Source organism: Scleropages formosus, chromosome 18 (genome assembly GCF_900964775.1).
Source record: "Scleropages formosus chromosome 18, fSclFor1.1, whole genome shotgun sequence".
NCBI classification, from domain to species: domain Eukaryota; kingdom Metazoa; phylum Chordata; class Actinopteri; order Osteoglossiformes; family Osteoglossidae; genus Scleropages; species Scleropages formosus.
The window spans coordinates 18,045,615-18,063,484 of NC_041823.1; the positions used below are offsets into that span (position 1 = coordinate 18,045,615).

Consider the following 17,870-nt stretch of genomic DNA (forward strand, 5'->3'; position numbering starts at 1 on the left):
ATGATGTCAAAGATGGCGCAGCCTGTCGTCTTGCACGCGAAATCCAGTGCCGTGGCCTTTAAATACTAGCGTTAATTTCAGTATTATTGGGGAATAAAACGCTTGAAATACTGTAGATATAGGAAGTATATCAAGACGTTTATTTCTGTAGTAAAATATAAAGCTTTTGTGTCCAAAACAACTAAGTGAGCCAGCAGGTTAACGTTGCACTGCTAGACTAGTGAGTAGCTCGTACTACGACGGACGTGTGTCTTTTAGCATGATTACAATAAAAAGAAATTAGGCCGATTGTGAACGAGCTGTAAATGAAGCGAATTTGTGTACTGGAAAACCTTAGGTAGTTCGTCTAGTCAACCGCAGTGCTTGTGGATGGCAACATTAGAACTAGCATCTCTCACTAGCCGATTTGTCCAGAACTTCGGCGAGAGAGCAGCCGGGCTCCGGCGAGAGCTGCGCGCGGATGGACACAGCGGCCTCATGTAAATAACATTGCTGTGCTACAGCGCAGCGCACCGCCGCCTTTCTACCGCGTGTTTATCCCGAACTTAGTATTGAGCGCAGAATGAATGCGCATCTCCCTCGATGATTCACGTCGGAATTCTGCGCGTTAAGTGAGAGGTGCAGCGGAGCAGTTTTGATTTAGAAGCGATCGTAAGACACCCGTCTGCTGCCTGATCACTGAGAGGCGCGAGCTGCGTCGCCGAGCGGACTCTTCATCCCTGTTGTGCGGCTGCGCGCTGCGCGCTCCGCTCGAAGAGCGCGGGCGGCCACTCGGAAATGGCGGCCGGGGCCGGATCGACGAGCGGCCACGGTGGTCGCGGCTCGTCCGCCGCCCTCGAGTCCTCTCTGGACCGGCGGTTTCAAGGAGTGTCCAACACGATGGAGTCCATCCAAGGCCTGTCCACCTGGTGTATCGAGAACAAGAAGCACCACAGCCTCATAGTGCGCTACTGGATGAAGTGGCTGAGAAAGTGTGAGTAGATCACTGATGATGATGATGATGATGATGATCCTCCGCCAGGCAGCGAGACTCGGCCGCAGATGAGAGCGGCGTCTGTCTGCTGCGAGTTGATAGAGGTGGGACTGGGCCGCCAAGGATCCCGTAACTAGTTGCATGAGCTGGTTAAAACTAGTCAAGTGTGTGTGTGTGACGTTTCTAACTCCTCGTCGTGCTCCTCGAAGAACCACCAAGTGTTTTGTTTCTGTCTCTCTTTGGTAAACACAGGACACGTGACACTGACAGTGTCAGTGATACACTGCTCCTCCTCCTGTGTCTGTGCCTCGTTTGTGCTTTTCAGTCATCATTGCAGCTCTTCTCCACCTGTCCCAAGATGAAGCCTGTTTGGTGAAGTAGAATTGAAGGTTCTTGGTTTGAGGCCCCCTCCTGCTGCTGTACCACCCTCCCTTGGTGGTGGTACTTTGATGATGCGGAAAGGTGATGTGACGATGCTGTGTAAATGGGGAGATGGCTGTAATCTGACATCGGAAGTCTCCTTGGACAAAGCAGGGGCTGTCAACGTAAAGGTCCGTAATGACTGAGATGACAGTGGAAAGGATGCAGTAGTTGGTGGAGTTGGAAGACGGACACAGACCTTTGAGTTCCGCGTGTCGTGTCCATCCCCAGTAACGCAATGACAAAGGAACATATAAGGAGAGCATTGCTTCTTGTTGTGCATATGTACAACAAAAATGTAAAAATACAACAGCCTCTTGGTGGTATAACCTTTTGCATCATGAAAGGATGGTGTGCCTTGAGGGAAAAGGCTTCAACTTTATGCTGGCTCTTCAGAGAAATCACTGAAGCAGTTTGCTGTTGTGAAAGATGGAGGATACTTGGTTGTTAGGGATTTGGATCAGCGTCGAGCAGCTCTTCCCAGAATGTATTAAGCACGGAATCAACAATAACATTAGTCAGCTTGACTGTTGAAGTCCTGTCACCAATAGATAAGTTATTTGGTTGCTGCCCAGTAGCACTCTCCGCAGCCCTTTTATTGCTAACGGTCCTGCCTGCTTCGGGACTCGAACCTGCAGGTCGCCGGATACCGCTGAAGTGAGAGGACTCTTGAGTAACAGAGCAACATATTTGTCTCAAAATGCAATCGTTAGTACCGGTGTTTATCAAATCTTTTTAAATATATTTAGGGCATGGAATTTTTGTCCAGCATTTCTACAGTGCATTCCACACGTGCTTTTCTTGGAATGTTTCTGTGAACCTGTATTGAATTTCTGTTTAAGTAGTGCTTTGAAAGTCATTTAAAGGTCATGGTGGGGATACATGTATAAGTTTTCATGCATTCTTTCTTTTTTTTTTTTTTTCTAAAGAACATTTTGTAGACTTTACATAGCAATTGTTAACTCCTGCTGATCAAGGACTTGGTTCTTAGTTAAATTTGCACTTGGTTGAACTGTGATCTGGTTTGTGGGAGGTAATCTGAGTATGAAGACAGAGCACCTTATTTAACAGACTGGATTGTATGGACGTGATCCTTTAGCAGTTACTCCTTTTGCCCTGCAGGCACAGAGAAGGCCTGGTGTCCTCTCCGTTCCTCTGCTGCCCCTGCTGGAGGGGGTGTCAAGCACATGTGGTGCTTGTGTAATCAGTCAGCTGATGGGTGAATGTGCCACTACAAAGATTTGTAGTAATGGAGTATTAATAGTGCTTTGCAATAAATGAAAATGAATCCAGATGTAGTATTTACCATTTGAATAATGCCAGTGTTGATACCTTGATTGCGTTACTGAAGTTAAATAATTTGTATGTATCGGAGAAATGAGGAGGGACACGGTGCCACGGAAAGTAAAGCTGGCATCTCAGAACTGCTTCGGAGGCATGGAGTTGTGTCCAGCTCAGGGTGCATGGTGTTTGTAGGTAATTCTACGTGCTTGGTCCTTCTCAGACATGCATGGAAGAAGGCTCTTGCAAATCGTTTCAGTTCCTCCCTTGCCTTGGAAACCGAGCAAGTGGTTGATACGAGCTCATCCATCCATTGCGCGAGTACACGCCCTGTACTGTCAGACATTTTCATTGTAGAATGTTGCCTGCATTTCTGCAGTGCCTGGCTGTTGTTTATCAAAGTTGCGGCTTTGTTGTTCAAGGGCAAAAACTATTTAGAAGTCTTTAAATATGGTTGCATTTATTTCTTTAATGTAAAATAGGCAGTAGCTTAAGTTAATTCTATCATACGTGGCATCTCAAATGTATACACGTTTGATTGCCACCCGACGCCAAATTCAGAAGTGCCTAGATGTTGAACATTTCAGCCACTTAGCCTAATGCAATATTTGCTGCACACTCTTCTTTATAAGCCTCCCTCCAATAAATTAAATAAGGTCTATTTTTTATATTATGAATACCTTTTTTGAGACACTCTAGATGTTTTAATTGCTTTTGTTTTGGTGCTTTTTGACTTCATAGATTTCACAGATCATTAGGAATAGTAGACTAATGTCCTGCGGTTTTACTGTTGGATATTGTGTGCTTGTTAAACTTCAAACCATCACACTAGCAGTTTTAGTGTTTTTATATCTGGACAACTGGACTGTCGCTGTGAATACACGTTTATTGGCAGACACACAATTTGCAGTTCAGCTCTTTAACAACTAATACAATATTTTTCAGTCATTAGTTACATTTTGCACCTGGTCAAAAACTAACCAAACAGTGCTTCTAAATGAAAATTATTTTAGGTTACATAAGTTATCTTGATCAGTTGTGAATTAAATGGGCAAATGGTGATAAGCAGGGTTAGTTTTGTTACTGGAATGCCACAATAAGCTGTTTGAAATTTATTGTGGAAAAGCAAAATTTTTCTGTAGCTCAGTTCATGCAGTGTCTTTGACTTAATGCTCCAGACAGTGATACTTTCCATTTGTTCATTTAGCTGAGGTTTTCTCAAACTAATAACGGTATTAAGCTATTTACAATTATGTACCCATTTATACAGTTAGGTAATTTATATATATAATATATATATTCATTTTCTTTATTTGCCACTGAAAATGTGATACCTGTTGTGTTATTAATCAGCATGCTTCCATTACTTACATGTTTAGTTACATGATACTTGCGTTTATATTTTTGGTGCAATGGTTAATATTTTTTAGACATTACATTTTGGTTGTCTGCATTTATTTATTACAGTAATGTATAATACTCTACCAGGGAAATTGATCTTTGTCAGGGGAGAAAAGACTTTTCAGTCATCTTGAGGCTGATCATAAAGAGCTGAAATAATATCTTAATTGGCAATTAAATATGCATTCCTACTGTGGTACAACTTAAGGGTTAATTCAAGATGTTGTTCTTTTTTGTTTTATTCCCAGAAGTGATTGGTCTGGGCAGAACTGACGTCCTGTCTAGAGTTCTCAGACTACCGATGTTGTCGTAATTGTAGTTTTCTTCCAGTCAAAATGCTGAACCCCTTTCCCTAAAGGGCAACTCTTCATATCCATTCTGCCTCTGCGCCTCTTTTCATTCTGTGCTAAAAGTGCCAGATGCAAGATTCATTGGGTTCATTAAATTCATCAGAGCTTGAAAATTGAGAATTGGGCACACTTGTCAAAACAAGCACTCTACTTTTACTGACTCCGCAGCCTATGAGCCTTCTGTGGTTGATGGGTGGAAGGGGGTGGTGTCTATTGTTTGTATTTTGATGGGCCCCCCCCCCACCCCCAGCAGCAGCCACTGTGTGAAACTTTAGAATTTTGTTTGAATAGACTTTGATTGCCAAGGACTTCTTACAATTAGAGCCATGTTGAATTTTAATTGAGAGAATTTCGGGGATTTAAAATAGTCTCCATTCATGATTCGTATTACATTTATTTACATTAATTCATTTAGGAGATGCTTTTCTCCAAAGCAATGTACATCTGATAAATACAGTTTATGCATTACATTGGGAGAAAGAGACATAGCTGCAGGTGTGTGACTCTTAAGTACAGTTGGTTTGTTTCCTTCACCATATGGACCAATGTTCATCACACAAATCAAACATATTTTCTTAAGATGTGTCAGATGTTTCTTGCTTTAGGGTTACTTTGAAGTCAGTTACCTTCAATTACTTTTTCCACATTCTTTTAACGTTGTCTAGAATTTTGGCTGGTTAGCTTCATATGCCACACACATGCACACATTGACTGAAACTGCTTGTCTCGAACTGGAGCCTAACCCGGCAACACAGGGTGAAAGGCTTGAGAGGGAGGGGACGCACCCAGGATGGGACGCCAGTCCGTCGCAAGGCACCCCAAGCGGGACTCGAACCCTAGACCCACCAGAGAGCAGGCACAGGCTAAACCCACTGCGCCACCGCACCCCCTACACCTCATATACTAGTAAACATGTAATATAATGTGCACTTCACAGTGTTTGCAACTCTAGAATGTTGATTTACCCCTTACTTAAATGGTATTTAGTCTGTACCCGTCTCATCATTCACTTTTGATGATTGCATTGGCTATATTTACAGGCACATAAATAACCCACACATATTTTCCCTGTGAGGCTTGTCATATAATACATCTTTTCCTTTTATTATCCAGCAAATTAATGAGTTTGCATGTGCCTTTCCTTAACTGAAAGGAGCACGAAACGCTTGTTACATTCACCACTTCAATGTGGTGTGTGTGTGTGTGTGTGTGTGTGTGTGTGTGTGTGTGTGTGTGTGTGTATTTGAATTCACAATCTACTGTGGAAGTTAAAATGACTGGTGAGCAGTTGCTGCTAAAAATGTAGCTGTATCCTGCTGTTCAGTAGAGTGATTAAGAGAACCTTTTGGGTAAATAAGACATCTATTGCAAAGTTTTACTCTTGATGCTAACAGAATATTAGGAAGAGTACCTGATCTGGTAGGAGTCCATATTTAGACAATGATTATTTTTTTTATTTACTTTTTTTTTTTGAAAAGGGTCATTGTGATAGATAGATGAGTAAATGGTGAACATGGCATCTGCTGAGTGGAAAACTTCTTATATTTAAATGTATTAATTTACTGGATGTTTTACTCCAAAGCTACTTACAATTATTAACCCATTTATACAGTTGGCTAATTTTTACTGGAGCAGTTTAGAGTCAATACCTTTCTCTAGGCTACTACAGTTGGAGATGGGATTCAAACCTGCAACCTTTTGTTGTAAGGACAGCAGCTCCACCCACTACATTACCAGCTGCTCTCCATTTGTCTTATGTACATTCTAGTTTGTCACATTGATTCATCCACATTCTATATCCTGTGCTTTCTTTGTTTTTGTTGAACATTAATTTCTTCCACTGGATGAATTTAGAAAGTTTCCAGTCAGTTACCGAAGTTGCTACATCTGCCCAGTGCACCTTATTGCATAATTTATATTAATGTATTGCATCTGTTTACTGCAGACCCTGTGATGGTTGTGACTGCAGAAGGCAGCACTGAAATTGAATTCAAGTGAAAGGCTGTAATATAGTCTCAGACTTTTAATTTCTTGTGGAAATAATTGAAGATTAAGCACACAAGGTTGTTGATTGAAGTAAAAAAATGAGACCTGCTGTGGTATTGCAGTAGAAGGTTCTTAATGTAAATTGTTCAAGTAGAATGTTCATCTCTTTAAATGGGTTAATTTTTTTTTAACTTCTTTCAGGTAAATGCTTTAGCTATGCAATAAAACACAGGTATCCCCTGTTATACGGACTTAATTTGTTCCCAAAAACGGTCTGTATACCAAGAGTCTGTAAACTGGGAGGTCTTTTAAATGCGGGGTGGGGGGAATGTGTTAATAGACTTTATGGAAATGCCCAAGTATTTCCCCAAACAGTCTCAAGAAATGGTAATCAAAAAATTAGGGTAAGATATTAAAATAAGGAAGTAAATGATAAAGAAGGAAATTTTTAAAGATTACATTAAGGCAGTTTTTTTATGTAGTACAGTACACATAAACATATAAGACACACAGTACATTTACATATATTTATATTTATTAATTCAGTTGACTTTTCTCCAAAGCAACATACATCTTGGACAACAATGCAAAAAGTGCATTACATCAACAGGAGAGATTTGGATGGAGACACATGATTCTAGAGTACAGTCAATTTCTCACATATGATTGTATAAACCAATATACAGTACACAAGTAGTTACATGAAGGCTTTCCCGTTATCATTATTAGTTAAACGTGTGTTTAATAGTTAAACAAAATATTATCGAGCACTTACGAGATCAGGGTAGTAGTGAGTCTGAAAGAGGAGAGTTTTAGAACCCTCTTAAATGTAGAGTGTTATGTGAACAAAAATTCCTTAAAAAAGAAAGCATTTCTCAAAGCTGTAATAAAACAGCTCAGAAAACAGTTCACAATTAAGATGTTGTCATACATTGTTGAAAAGTCTGCTTAAAACACCTGAGAAAAGTCCATATACTGAACATGGGTACAACTTTTCTAAAGCTGTCATACTGAAAGTCTCTACACCAGGACTCTATATTCCTGTACTTGCTATAGTCAATTAGTTCTAAGACTGGCTGTATGAAATTGCAGAACAGCTAAATTTCTGAGCGCTTGTTAAGCTTCCAGCTACAGCAGCATCTCTCACACTTAGTCTTGGAACATCTTGACGGTACCACCTAGTAAAAACACACTGAATCCTCATTACAAAAGTAAGAAACTTCTAGTAATACAAACATTTGTGAACTCCATAAACAGAATATAAAAAATGGATAATGAAATGATTAATGATTAATTTTCTCTTGGGGGGGGTAATACCATTTCATCCTGAATTCATGCCAGAATGACTGTACATGATGCTAATGTTTAAAGAAAGTTATAACACTTCAAAAATGGAATGAATGACAACATAATTTTTGTTTGCGTTTTTGAAGCTTTTTGAATCAGTCAATGACCTGATGTCTCAGAGCAGGTGTATAAAAATCCAGATCAATTAATGATGGGAGATTTTAATAGTTGCAGACCTGATAAATGGAAAAACCAAGTATTGGAGGCTGTGTAATAGGAGTGAGTGTATTTGTTGCAATGAACATGAGATGCATGTTGATGTGTGGCCATTAACTGGCACTAAAATGCATAGACAGAATTGGAAGTGACATCCCAGATTAATTCCACTAATTTTCAGTGTGGTCATTAATAAGATGAGAACATTACACAAGTCTGAGAACAATCTGATTATTAGCATTGGTGTTGAAAAAACATTTATGGAGGCATTTTTATTTTTAGTTTTATATTTTTATTTTTAATGTAGTTCAAATTTAACAAAATGTCTAGTGTATTTTTAGTACCGCTACATCCAAGACTTCTACAGAACATGTTCAGCTGACAAATCAACGCCTGTCTCTATCATTAAGCTTTCATTGATATTTAAAAATGGCCAAATGCTGACAAATTTTTCAGATGTTTATAAGATGAGTTGGTCAGCAGAACTGAACAGAATGTAGTGGCAGTTGTGTATTTTTGCAATTTTAAAATGGGTTTGTTTCAAGATAGAAGATTTAACTAAAAAACAATTATGCAGGACTAGCATTCAGTTCAGTGTTCCCTGCTTCATGCCTGTTTCCAAAATAAGGTCTAGAACATAGTAACCCTGCACTGGACAAGCAGTCAATGAAAATGGAGTAAAGTCTCACACATAACCTAATCTGTGAAGAATTAAATTTGTATTTATTGTGATTTAAGGATCTAGTGTATAATAAAGCCTCTAACTTAAAAGGCTTTTTTTGATTTTACAAAGACAGAATTCAAATTTTGTGCACCTCTCTACAGCTGAATAGAGACATTTTCATTTAGCTTTTCTCATAAGCAATGTAAGATTAACTAGTATTTACCTTGATCCATGGTAAAGCACCAAACTCCCTACAGTCACTCACAGTTTTATACAGCAGAGCAATGTAACCCACACACATTTCATGGGTCATGTAGACTCAGCGCTTAATCTGAAACGTGTTTTTCGATTGTGGGAAGAAACTCATGCAAGCACGAGGAGACTTGGGGGATTTGTTTGCTAAGGGGCATTTATATGTGTGTTTATTCTGTGTATGCTGTATTTAAAATGTTTATAAGTAATTCCAATGTATTTTTATAAACATGTATTATGTTTTATTAATTTCTATGAGTAAGTTTATTGTAGCAAATCCCATAATGTGTATATGGTCTCAGCATTAGACATGATTTTTGCCTTTATGCATGGCAGTAGACAGACGTACATGTGGACACACTTGTGTGTACATATTCACTTACTACAGGCAGGTTAGAGTCACCAGTTCACATGAAATATGTCTTTGGACTGTGGGAACAAATTGGGGCACTTAGAAAAAGCCCAAACTTTGAGTGTAATATACATAAGAGCTTAACAAATGAAGATTTAGACAGCCATACAGTAAATCAGAGTAGTTAGAAGGAAACTGTCTCTTTGTGGTAACTGTTGGTTGTTGAAGTACTTGTGTCCATTTTTATAGGATTTGTTCTATTTTACCATAAATGGAAGTCAATTTTGGGGTTCATGAGCGCATAAAAATGTGTACTGCTGAAGCTAATGGTATGTTTACGAGATATGAGAATTCACCTAAAGAAGGGGTTTTCAGGAACAAATGACCTTTGTAAGGTAAGTCTGTACCAATATTTTATAAGTTCAGTTGCAGGAAAGTCAATCAGTTTTAGTGGCTCTTTCAGTTCCTTTAAATCTTTAGTTAAAAGACACAATAAGAAAAGGGCAAGTTTTAAAAATGATTGCTGCTGTGGTCTAATTTCAAAGTTTATGGTTCTGTCTTAAGTCGAAGTAAGTCGTATGCTAATATTTTGGAGGTGGATAAAACTTGCTGGTAAAATTCGTAGGTCTGAAATAAGTTGCCTTGGCTTTTTTTGTGAAAATAGCTGTTTATAACCATATAATGCTGGTGCTGTGGATAATTCTGCAGGAAAAGCCATTTCTTTGTATTTGGCATTTGTCATGCAAAAGCTTCAAAAACATGTAGTTCAGGTGGATTGGTGACTCTAAAAGTCACCCGTGGTGTGTGTGTGTGTGTGTGTGTGTGTGTGTGTGTGTGTGTGTGAGAGACCAAGTGACAGGGAGAAAGTGTGTTTCACTGATATGTGAATGACTGACTTGTTTAGCAGTGTAAGTCATCTTGGGTGAATAAGGTGTGGGATGATACTACTTAATGTTTGTTGGAAGTTGCTTTGGAGAAAAGCGTGTGCTAAATGAATACTGTAAGTGTAAAAGCTGAAGTTATCTTGTGGATTGTCTGTGTGTGATACATAGCCTGTATGTTCTGAAATACATTTTATTTTATATATATATATATATATATATATATATATATATATGTGTGTGTGTGTGTTATATATATATATATATATATATATATATATATATATATATATATATATATATATATGTGTGTGTATTATATATAATAAAATCTATATATAATTATACATATGAAATATATTATATATCTATACGCTTCCTAGTGTTGTTTATAATAGGATAGGTACTTTGTTAAACCTTGCAGGGAAATTCGGATTTATAGCACCATAACACATGACATGTAACAATGTAGAGTTATACCAGAACAAATAATAGACAAAGTAACAGGCAGTCCCCGGATTACGAACGAGTGCCGTGTCCTCAGTCTGTCTTTAAGTCAGATTTTGACGTAAATCAGAATAGTTGGGTATGGTGGGTATCTAACGTCAGCTAGTCAAATGTTTGTCTTAGTATACATTATATCGAGAGAGCGTGTGCATAACATTAAAGAAACTTTAATGTTCGCTTTTCCAGTGTTGTTGGCATTTCATCTTTTTCCGATCGCTTTGTTTCCACTTTAGTTTCTTTTGTGATCGTTTTCCTTTTCTTGGATGCATCATTGTCACTTGCATCACATTTACGCTTTGGTGCCATGGTTAGAAGGGTATTAAAAAAAAAAATTAAACCCAAATACAGTAACACATGAGACACTTAACAGCAATGTGGTCCGACTGAAAAGAACAAAGTTTGTCCTACCTTGGGCTCACCTGACCCGCTGACAAACTGCTGTCGACATTCAATGTTTTAATGCTCATGTCAAAGTACCGCCCGTTTGTTATTACAAATTATTGTATGTAGCTCAAATTTTTAATTTAATAGGCTTAATATGCCGTTTTCATTTGACTGTTACTTAAGGGTAACAAAAAATAAGCTTCCGGTCAGTAAGGGGGTGGTTCGTAACTATGGGTTGTACGCAAGTCAGACGTTCATAACCTGGGGACTGCCTGTATACAATTGCAAATTAGTATTATACTAGAGAGGGGGGGTGCGGTGGCGCAGTGGGTTGGACTGCAGTCCTGCTCTCTGGTGGGTCTGGGGTTCGAGTCCTGCTTGGGGTGCCTTGCGACGGACTGGCGTCCCGTCCTGGGTGTGTCCCCTTCCCCCTCCGGCCTTACGCCCTGTGTTGCCGGGTAGGCTCCGGTTTCCCGTGACCCCGTGAGGGACAAGCGGTTCTGAACATGTGTGTGTGTGTGTATTATACTAGAGAGTCGAACAAGTGCAACACCACTAAAAGGCACAAGGGACTTGTTCTCTGTGCTGAAGAGCTTGCAAGCTCTTGAGTGACATTATGGAGGTGGATGATTGCTGGTAAGAAGGACCCCCAAAGGCACTTCTTTGTACACTATAGTTGATTTAATTTGGTAGCTAAAGGAGCTCATGGTGACTACTTCATGGAGGGGATGTGAGCCATTGTTTATAATTCTGGTTTCCTCCTCACGACCCATGACAGAACCTGCTTTCTCTACAAGTGTCTTGACTTTGTGGGTCTTACGAGATGAGATGCCTCTACTCCCCCCAGCACACAACAGTATTAAGGATAATGCTGGTGTCTAGACCTTCTTGGATCTTTTGGAGAATTTTTGTACATAAGTGGAAACAAGCAAAGCTTTCTAATAAATATGATATTCTATTTTGTCCTTTATTCTATATCTAATATTTGATTATGATAGTAAAGCTTTCGAAACTTTTACCATAAGTACTCTTAACTTGACATTTTTGAAATAGACTGCTACAACTGTAAAGAAATTCAGCAAGACTTGATGAGATCCTGACTTTTGCAGTGAGATGTTGCCGAGACTGTTCAGATTAAAATGATTGTTAAATCTTTAAATTAGCAGTGTTTCTCTGAGGTTTTAAGCTTATATTAAGATTTCTTAAATTCTAAAATTATTTTATTGATATAAAAATAATGCTACACAATTTGACAAAAACAATAGCTAAAGTAACTGTGTGAGTCGAACATAATGGTAAGCGCTTAGAATGGCATTGTACTGATGTGAATATCCTTTCTTCAGCTGAAGCTGCCCATAGGCTGAACCTCTTCTACCTTGCCAATGATGTCATTCAGAACTGCAAGAGGAAGAATGCCATCATCTACCGGTCTACCTTTGCAGAAGTGCTTCCTGAAGCAGCTTTACTGGTCAAGTGAGTTCAGAGATCCCATTACCTTTACTAACAAGGACAAGCAGCGCTGCTGGTTAGAAGTGTTTACTGTGTGAAGGAATACTGTTATGGACACTAAATGAAACCCAAGCATTGTAATGAGTAAAAGTGTTTTTCGTTAATCTTTAAGTATTTTTTTGTTGGAAAAATTAGTTGCTTACAGAACCATAAGATATGCTACAAGCCCCAGGTTGCGTCTTTGTATTCTAGAAATGTGCTCTTCATATGAAAAAGTTTTGAATTATTGATTTTATTTATGTTTAAATTCTAATTGAGCATTTAATGGAATGGTTTATTTCTATGGTGCATCAGGGATGCAAAGGTGCGTAAATCAGTTGAGAGGATCTTCACAATTTGGGAAGAGAGGAATGTCTACCCAGAAGAGCTAATTTCAGAGCTGAAGGCCAGTCTGGTCAAGAAGGAGCCCCCTTCTGGTTAGTCATGAGATACGATCGTTGTGTCTGCCTTTGGTGGTGAACCTAGAATAGAAAACTTACTTTATATGTCTTATGTTGTTCAGGAATGGGTGCCATTCATTACTGATCAACATTTTTATTTGAATCTTTGTTTTCAAAGTCATCACCTGAGCCACTAGGAGTGGCTTCACATGTGAATCTTTGCTCTTGTAAGGTCAAGTTATTCATAGCATTCAAGCACAGTGGCATTACTATACCTAAATCAGTGGTAAAGAAAGCCCTGTGTAATGATATGTGGTATTTCTTCTCTCAAAGTATTATGTAGAAATGATAGAGCACAGGATGAAATATTTGTCCTTTACATTTCAGTTCCAGTGAATGCCAAGGCTGCATTGAAGTCCAAGATAGTAGCTGAATTTGCTGTAAGTATTCAACATACGAGGCTGTTCAGCACCATCTTGCTCATATATTTCTGTTCAGCTGTCTACGGTTTTTCTTATCTGTTCATCTTATCCTGATCGCAATAATACCCGCGGTTTCCTCTTCAGCCTCAGACATTTATAGAGCAGCTGTCAGGATATAAGCACTCAGTAGAGGAGGCTGAGCTGAAGGAGAAGCAGCTCTCTGCTCTAAGAGTGGATGTCTGCAGTACAGAAGCACTTAAGCGACTAAAAGGTGAGATGTTGGCTAATTTTGGTGTTTAACTGTTAATCTTTAGTGAATTTCAAATTGTACTTGCCACATGTTGGAATTAATAGAAGGAAAACCCCTCCCCCCTGTCCCCTCACTCAATTTTTCAGACAAAGCTGGAGGTAAGAAGTTCTCTAAAGATTTTGAGGAAGGTAGTGGGAAACTCCAGGAATTTGTGAGCTTCCTGGAACAGCAGGTGAAAGGAGGTCCCCATCTCTTAGAGGCATTAAGCAATGCCGATGTCTTCTATGAGATGCAGTACAAAGAGGTCAAGATTGTTGCCAATGTGAGTCCCCAAAGTTTTCATGATGTTTAACCTAAGATATTTCTTCAGATTACTGAAACTGTTGAATGATTTGACTTTTTCCCACACTTCTCCTCAGGCGTACAAAACCTTTGCCAATCGTGTATCAAATCTGAAACGCAAGTTGGATGCTCTCAAGACCACACTCCCTGATCCTGAGGACTCCCCTATCCCCTCGCCCTCGGAAGATGCTCCCTCCCCGACAGGCTCAGAGTCCCCCTTCCATGGCATGGGAGTTGGGGGTTCCAAAGCGGACACCTCCAATATGGACATTGATGGGCGGGCCATGGATGGCGGAGATACACCCAGCCCTTTGTCCACACCCAGTGGTTCCCAAGGCCCAGTACATGGACATGGGGAAGGAGACAACCGGGATGTGGAAGACATGGAGCTATCTGAAGGGGAGGAGGCAGAGAGTGCAAACATTATAGGTTAGAGGACACTTTTAAGAGTTGTAGTGGGAGATGCAGGCCGATGATAAAATACCCTTTTTTAAAAAAAGGGAATGGCTGAACGAAAACAATACAGGAGACTAATGTAATGATGCATGCTTATAATCAATACCGATCCTATAATTAGTACAAGTCCTACTGTCGTTGTTTGTTTTCACAGTTGAGGAGAGGAGAGAAAAGCCTGTTCCTACTCCTGTGTCTAAGCCAACCCCTGCAGCTGTTCAGCCTCTTCGAGTTTCTGAAGAGTCTTCTTCCAAAAAGCCTGCACCCCTCACTGCTCCTACTCCCAGCACCCCAGGGACCCCAGCAACACCTCTTCCAGTCAACCTGGCAAATGTGGACCTGGGCAAGATCAGTTCCATCCTTAGCAGCCTCACCTCGGTGATGAAGAGCACCGGTGAGCCATTTCTGCATGATTCTATCACTACTGGTAGTGTTTTATGTCACTGAAACCAAGATGTTGACCATTATTTCTGTGGTTACTCTCCTGATTTTCTTAGGGGTTAGCCCAGTGTCTCGGCCCTCTCCAGGGACCCCCACAACACCTTCCGCCCAGGGTTCAGTAGTCAAGCCCCCCACCCCTTCCCCTGGTGGTCCCTCAGCTGCTAACCCCCTGGCAAGCATCCTGTCTCGGGTGGACATAACCCCTGAAGGGATTCTTAGCGCCCTTTCAAAAACACAGGCACAAAGTGGTGGCCTTCAGGGTGAGACTGACATTTTGATGACACCTGTGGTAGTTTTGTCATGTTAATTGAATGTTTACACTTTCACAGGGACACATATACTGAAAAAATTCTCAGTTCATATACACACATTGAATGTTTGTCTGTTCTCTTCTGAGGCTTTTTCTCACCATTTTTTGACTCTCTAAGTGTTGACTAGTAGTGAAGATGGTTGTTGTAAACACTTTATGGTCTTCTTCAGGTCTGTCCTCTCTTCTGCACACTGTGGCTGGGAACTCCTCTGTCGGGGCCTCAAACGCAGGCAAGGATCGAACCCCTAATCCAGCTCCATCTGAGCCCATACGAGGGCCTAACTATGGCTCCCCTGAGGGTACTACCTCCTCCTCAGTTGTGCCAGCAGGAAAGAGCTCCACAATGCCAACCACACCCAAACCTAAGCCTCCTTTGGGCAATAACTACAAGCAAGAGCTGGACAGGGAAAGTGAGAGGGAACCTTCTGCAGTGTCCTCCTCTTCTCCAACTAGTCTAGAGTCAAAAATCCACAAATTTCTCCAGGGAAACCCTGGTTTCAGTGCCATAAACCTTAACATACCCATCCTTGGCAGTGGGCAGGGGGGCAGCAGTGATAGTCCCCTGCTGGGTTCAGAAAATGTAGATGGGACACCAGTGCGTGATGAGACTGGGGGCACTCCTACCCAGGATGAGATCATGGACAAGCCTGGCTCTGAGTCTCTGGCACTCCTGACAGACTCCAGTTCTCTGGGTCCTGTAAAGAAGCTACCATCAGCGGGGCACGACCTGTCTCCCACAGCCTACCGCAGTGACTCCTGGGATGTCTCCATCTCACCTCAGGCAGTTTTTGGTCAAGTGGAAGAGAATGATGGAGATTATCGCTCCTCCCATTACCCTGGATTTGGACCAGACAAAGTGTCCAAGTCCATTTTAAAAATGAAAGGAGAGGAATTGAAGAGGAGGATGACTGCTTCAAAGTCTGGGTCATGTTCCACATCCTCTTCTACCATCCAGGATTCAAAGCCTGGACATACCAAAGCCAGGAAAGATTCTCAAAGCACTGGTCCTGGAGGGAACAGTCTCAGCAAAGCCAGTTTTTATGAAAGTGGAGGCGAGAAGCGAGTTACTCCTGCAAAGGAGTCCCATCCAGTCTCTGCTACAGAGCGATTGAAAAATGCAGGGTCTCGAAAAGTAGGCAGCAGTGTAGAGGGGGGGATGGTTGAGGGAAAAGAAGAAGCAGAAGGCATCAAGGAGAAGGCTTTAGGAAACACATCTCCAGTCAGCGAGTCTGAATCATCACACTACCACCGTATTGAAACCCTGGTCTCCTCGTCCTGTGGGGAAGGAGCCCCCATTGAGACACTGGGGTACAGTAATCGACGGATGTCTGGTGAGAGGATCCAGACTGTGGAGAGCATCCGTGTTATTGGGCGTGGAATGAGGCCCCATGGCAGAGGTGGTGGAGCTGGGGTAAGACCAGCCCCAGGAGGAGGTAGCTGGTATGATGAAGCATACCTGGAAGGGCCTCCCCCTCCCATCATAGTCCCACCCCCATCTCTTGGTCTGCCACCCCACCCCAGTACACCTACCTTGCCTTCTCAAGGAAGATCTGATGAAAGGAACTTGGGCACCCCTACACTGCCTCCACCACCACATCTTCTACCCCCTCACCCCCTTATGCCCCCAGCACAGTTTCCATTTGAGGAGAGGCCACCCATGCCCTTCCCTGGTGAAGACCATCATTCACGCTCACACCCCCACCAGAATCCACCTCCCTCGTCTTTTTTCAGTTCCCCTCCACCTCCTATACCGCAGCCGCCGCCTCCACCCATTCCACAACCGCCCCACCCACCTCGGGACTTTCTGTCTCCTCCTTCTGCCGTCATGGTGGGTGGGGTGCTAGTGCCAGTTGATCGGCCCCTGCCCTTTCCTCCCAGCAGGCCTGATGGAGGAGAGCGTGGAGGTGCTAACAGCAGCAGCAGCAATACTGGCAGCACCAGTCTGAGTGGGGGAGGTAATCCCAGCAATCCCCACTGCCCACCACCTCTTATGTCCTCTGTGCTTGGTGACCCCCCTCCTTTTAAAGAAACCGCACGTCCAGGTGCGGTAAAAGAGAATTTCAGCCTCTCCCATGCACCTCCGCTCCACCGTCCTGCCTCTGGTCCTCCCCCTCCCTTGCTGGGCAGAGTACAAGATGGACCCAGTCCACCACCATCCTCGTCTGCTTCCTCAGCCCCACCCTCCCCCTCAGGGGACCCACCTTCCCTCCTAACCCAAAACAGACATCCCACTCCCTCAGTTCAGCAGTCCCAGCGACCTCCAGGCAGTCCTCCATCACAGTCCCGTAATCACAGACGTCCCTCTTCTCCAGTCTCCCTGATGCGCTTGCCCATGCCTGGCCCCAGGCCGCACATCCGCCCTCCAAATCCTCACACACAACCCGCTCCGTTGCCCCAGAGACAGTTCCTTCGTAGTCGGCCCCTACACCCTCACACGTTGCGTCACCCTCCTTTTGAACGAGAGCCTCTGTTCCATGGTGGCAAGCGACCTGGCCCACCATTCAGTGGTGGAGCTGGGGGTGGTCCATTTTACCCCCCCAAAAGACCCTTCTTGCCCCCACGCTACTGAAATGTGAAAATTTGAAAATGAAAATGCCCATTTCTGCGGGAGTCCATAAATCAGACCCGTTTTGATGCCTGATACTCGCACCCACGTCTCAAAGCTAATACTGGCTCAGTGCTACATAAGTAGTTAGCACAGCATTCACTGTCAGCCAAATGCTATATATACGGTAGCTCTGCATAATTAATAAACAAACAAATGCCCTGCCCCGCTCCAACTCCAGGACCTGGGGAATCCATGTACTCC

At 42.1% G+C, this 17,870-nt stretch overlaps 1 protein-coding gene across 2 annotated transcripts; it reads left to right on the plus strand.

The window, feature by feature from the left end:
• The first annotated feature begins 2 nt into the window (after nucleotides 1–2).
• On the plus strand, nucleotides 3–17,647 carry LOC108924166 (regulation of nuclear pre-mRNA domain-containing protein 2-like). 2 transcript variants are annotated; one of them, XM_029246012.1, is made up of 10 exons: nucleotides 3–973; nucleotides 12,298–12,427; nucleotides 12,758–12,879; nucleotides 13,231–13,283; nucleotides 13,410–13,536; nucleotides 13,662–13,837; nucleotides 13,935–14,286; nucleotides 14,468–14,704; nucleotides 14,808–15,011; nucleotides 15,232–17,647. In XM_029246012.1, the coding sequence occupies exons 1-10, from the start codon at nucleotides 778–780 to the stop codon at nucleotides 17,628–17,630; spliced, it is 3,996 nt and encodes a 1,331-aa protein (XP_029101845.1). In that variant the 5' UTR covers nucleotides 3–777; the 3' UTR covers nucleotides 17,631–17,647. The 2 variants fall into 2 exon arrangements, with proteins under 2 accessions (XP_029101845.1, XP_029101846.1); XM_029246013.1 differs by lacking the exon at nucleotides 3–973 and adding an exon at nucleotides 11,569–11,590.
• The last annotated feature ends 223 nt before the right edge of the window (nucleotides 17,648–17,870 follow it).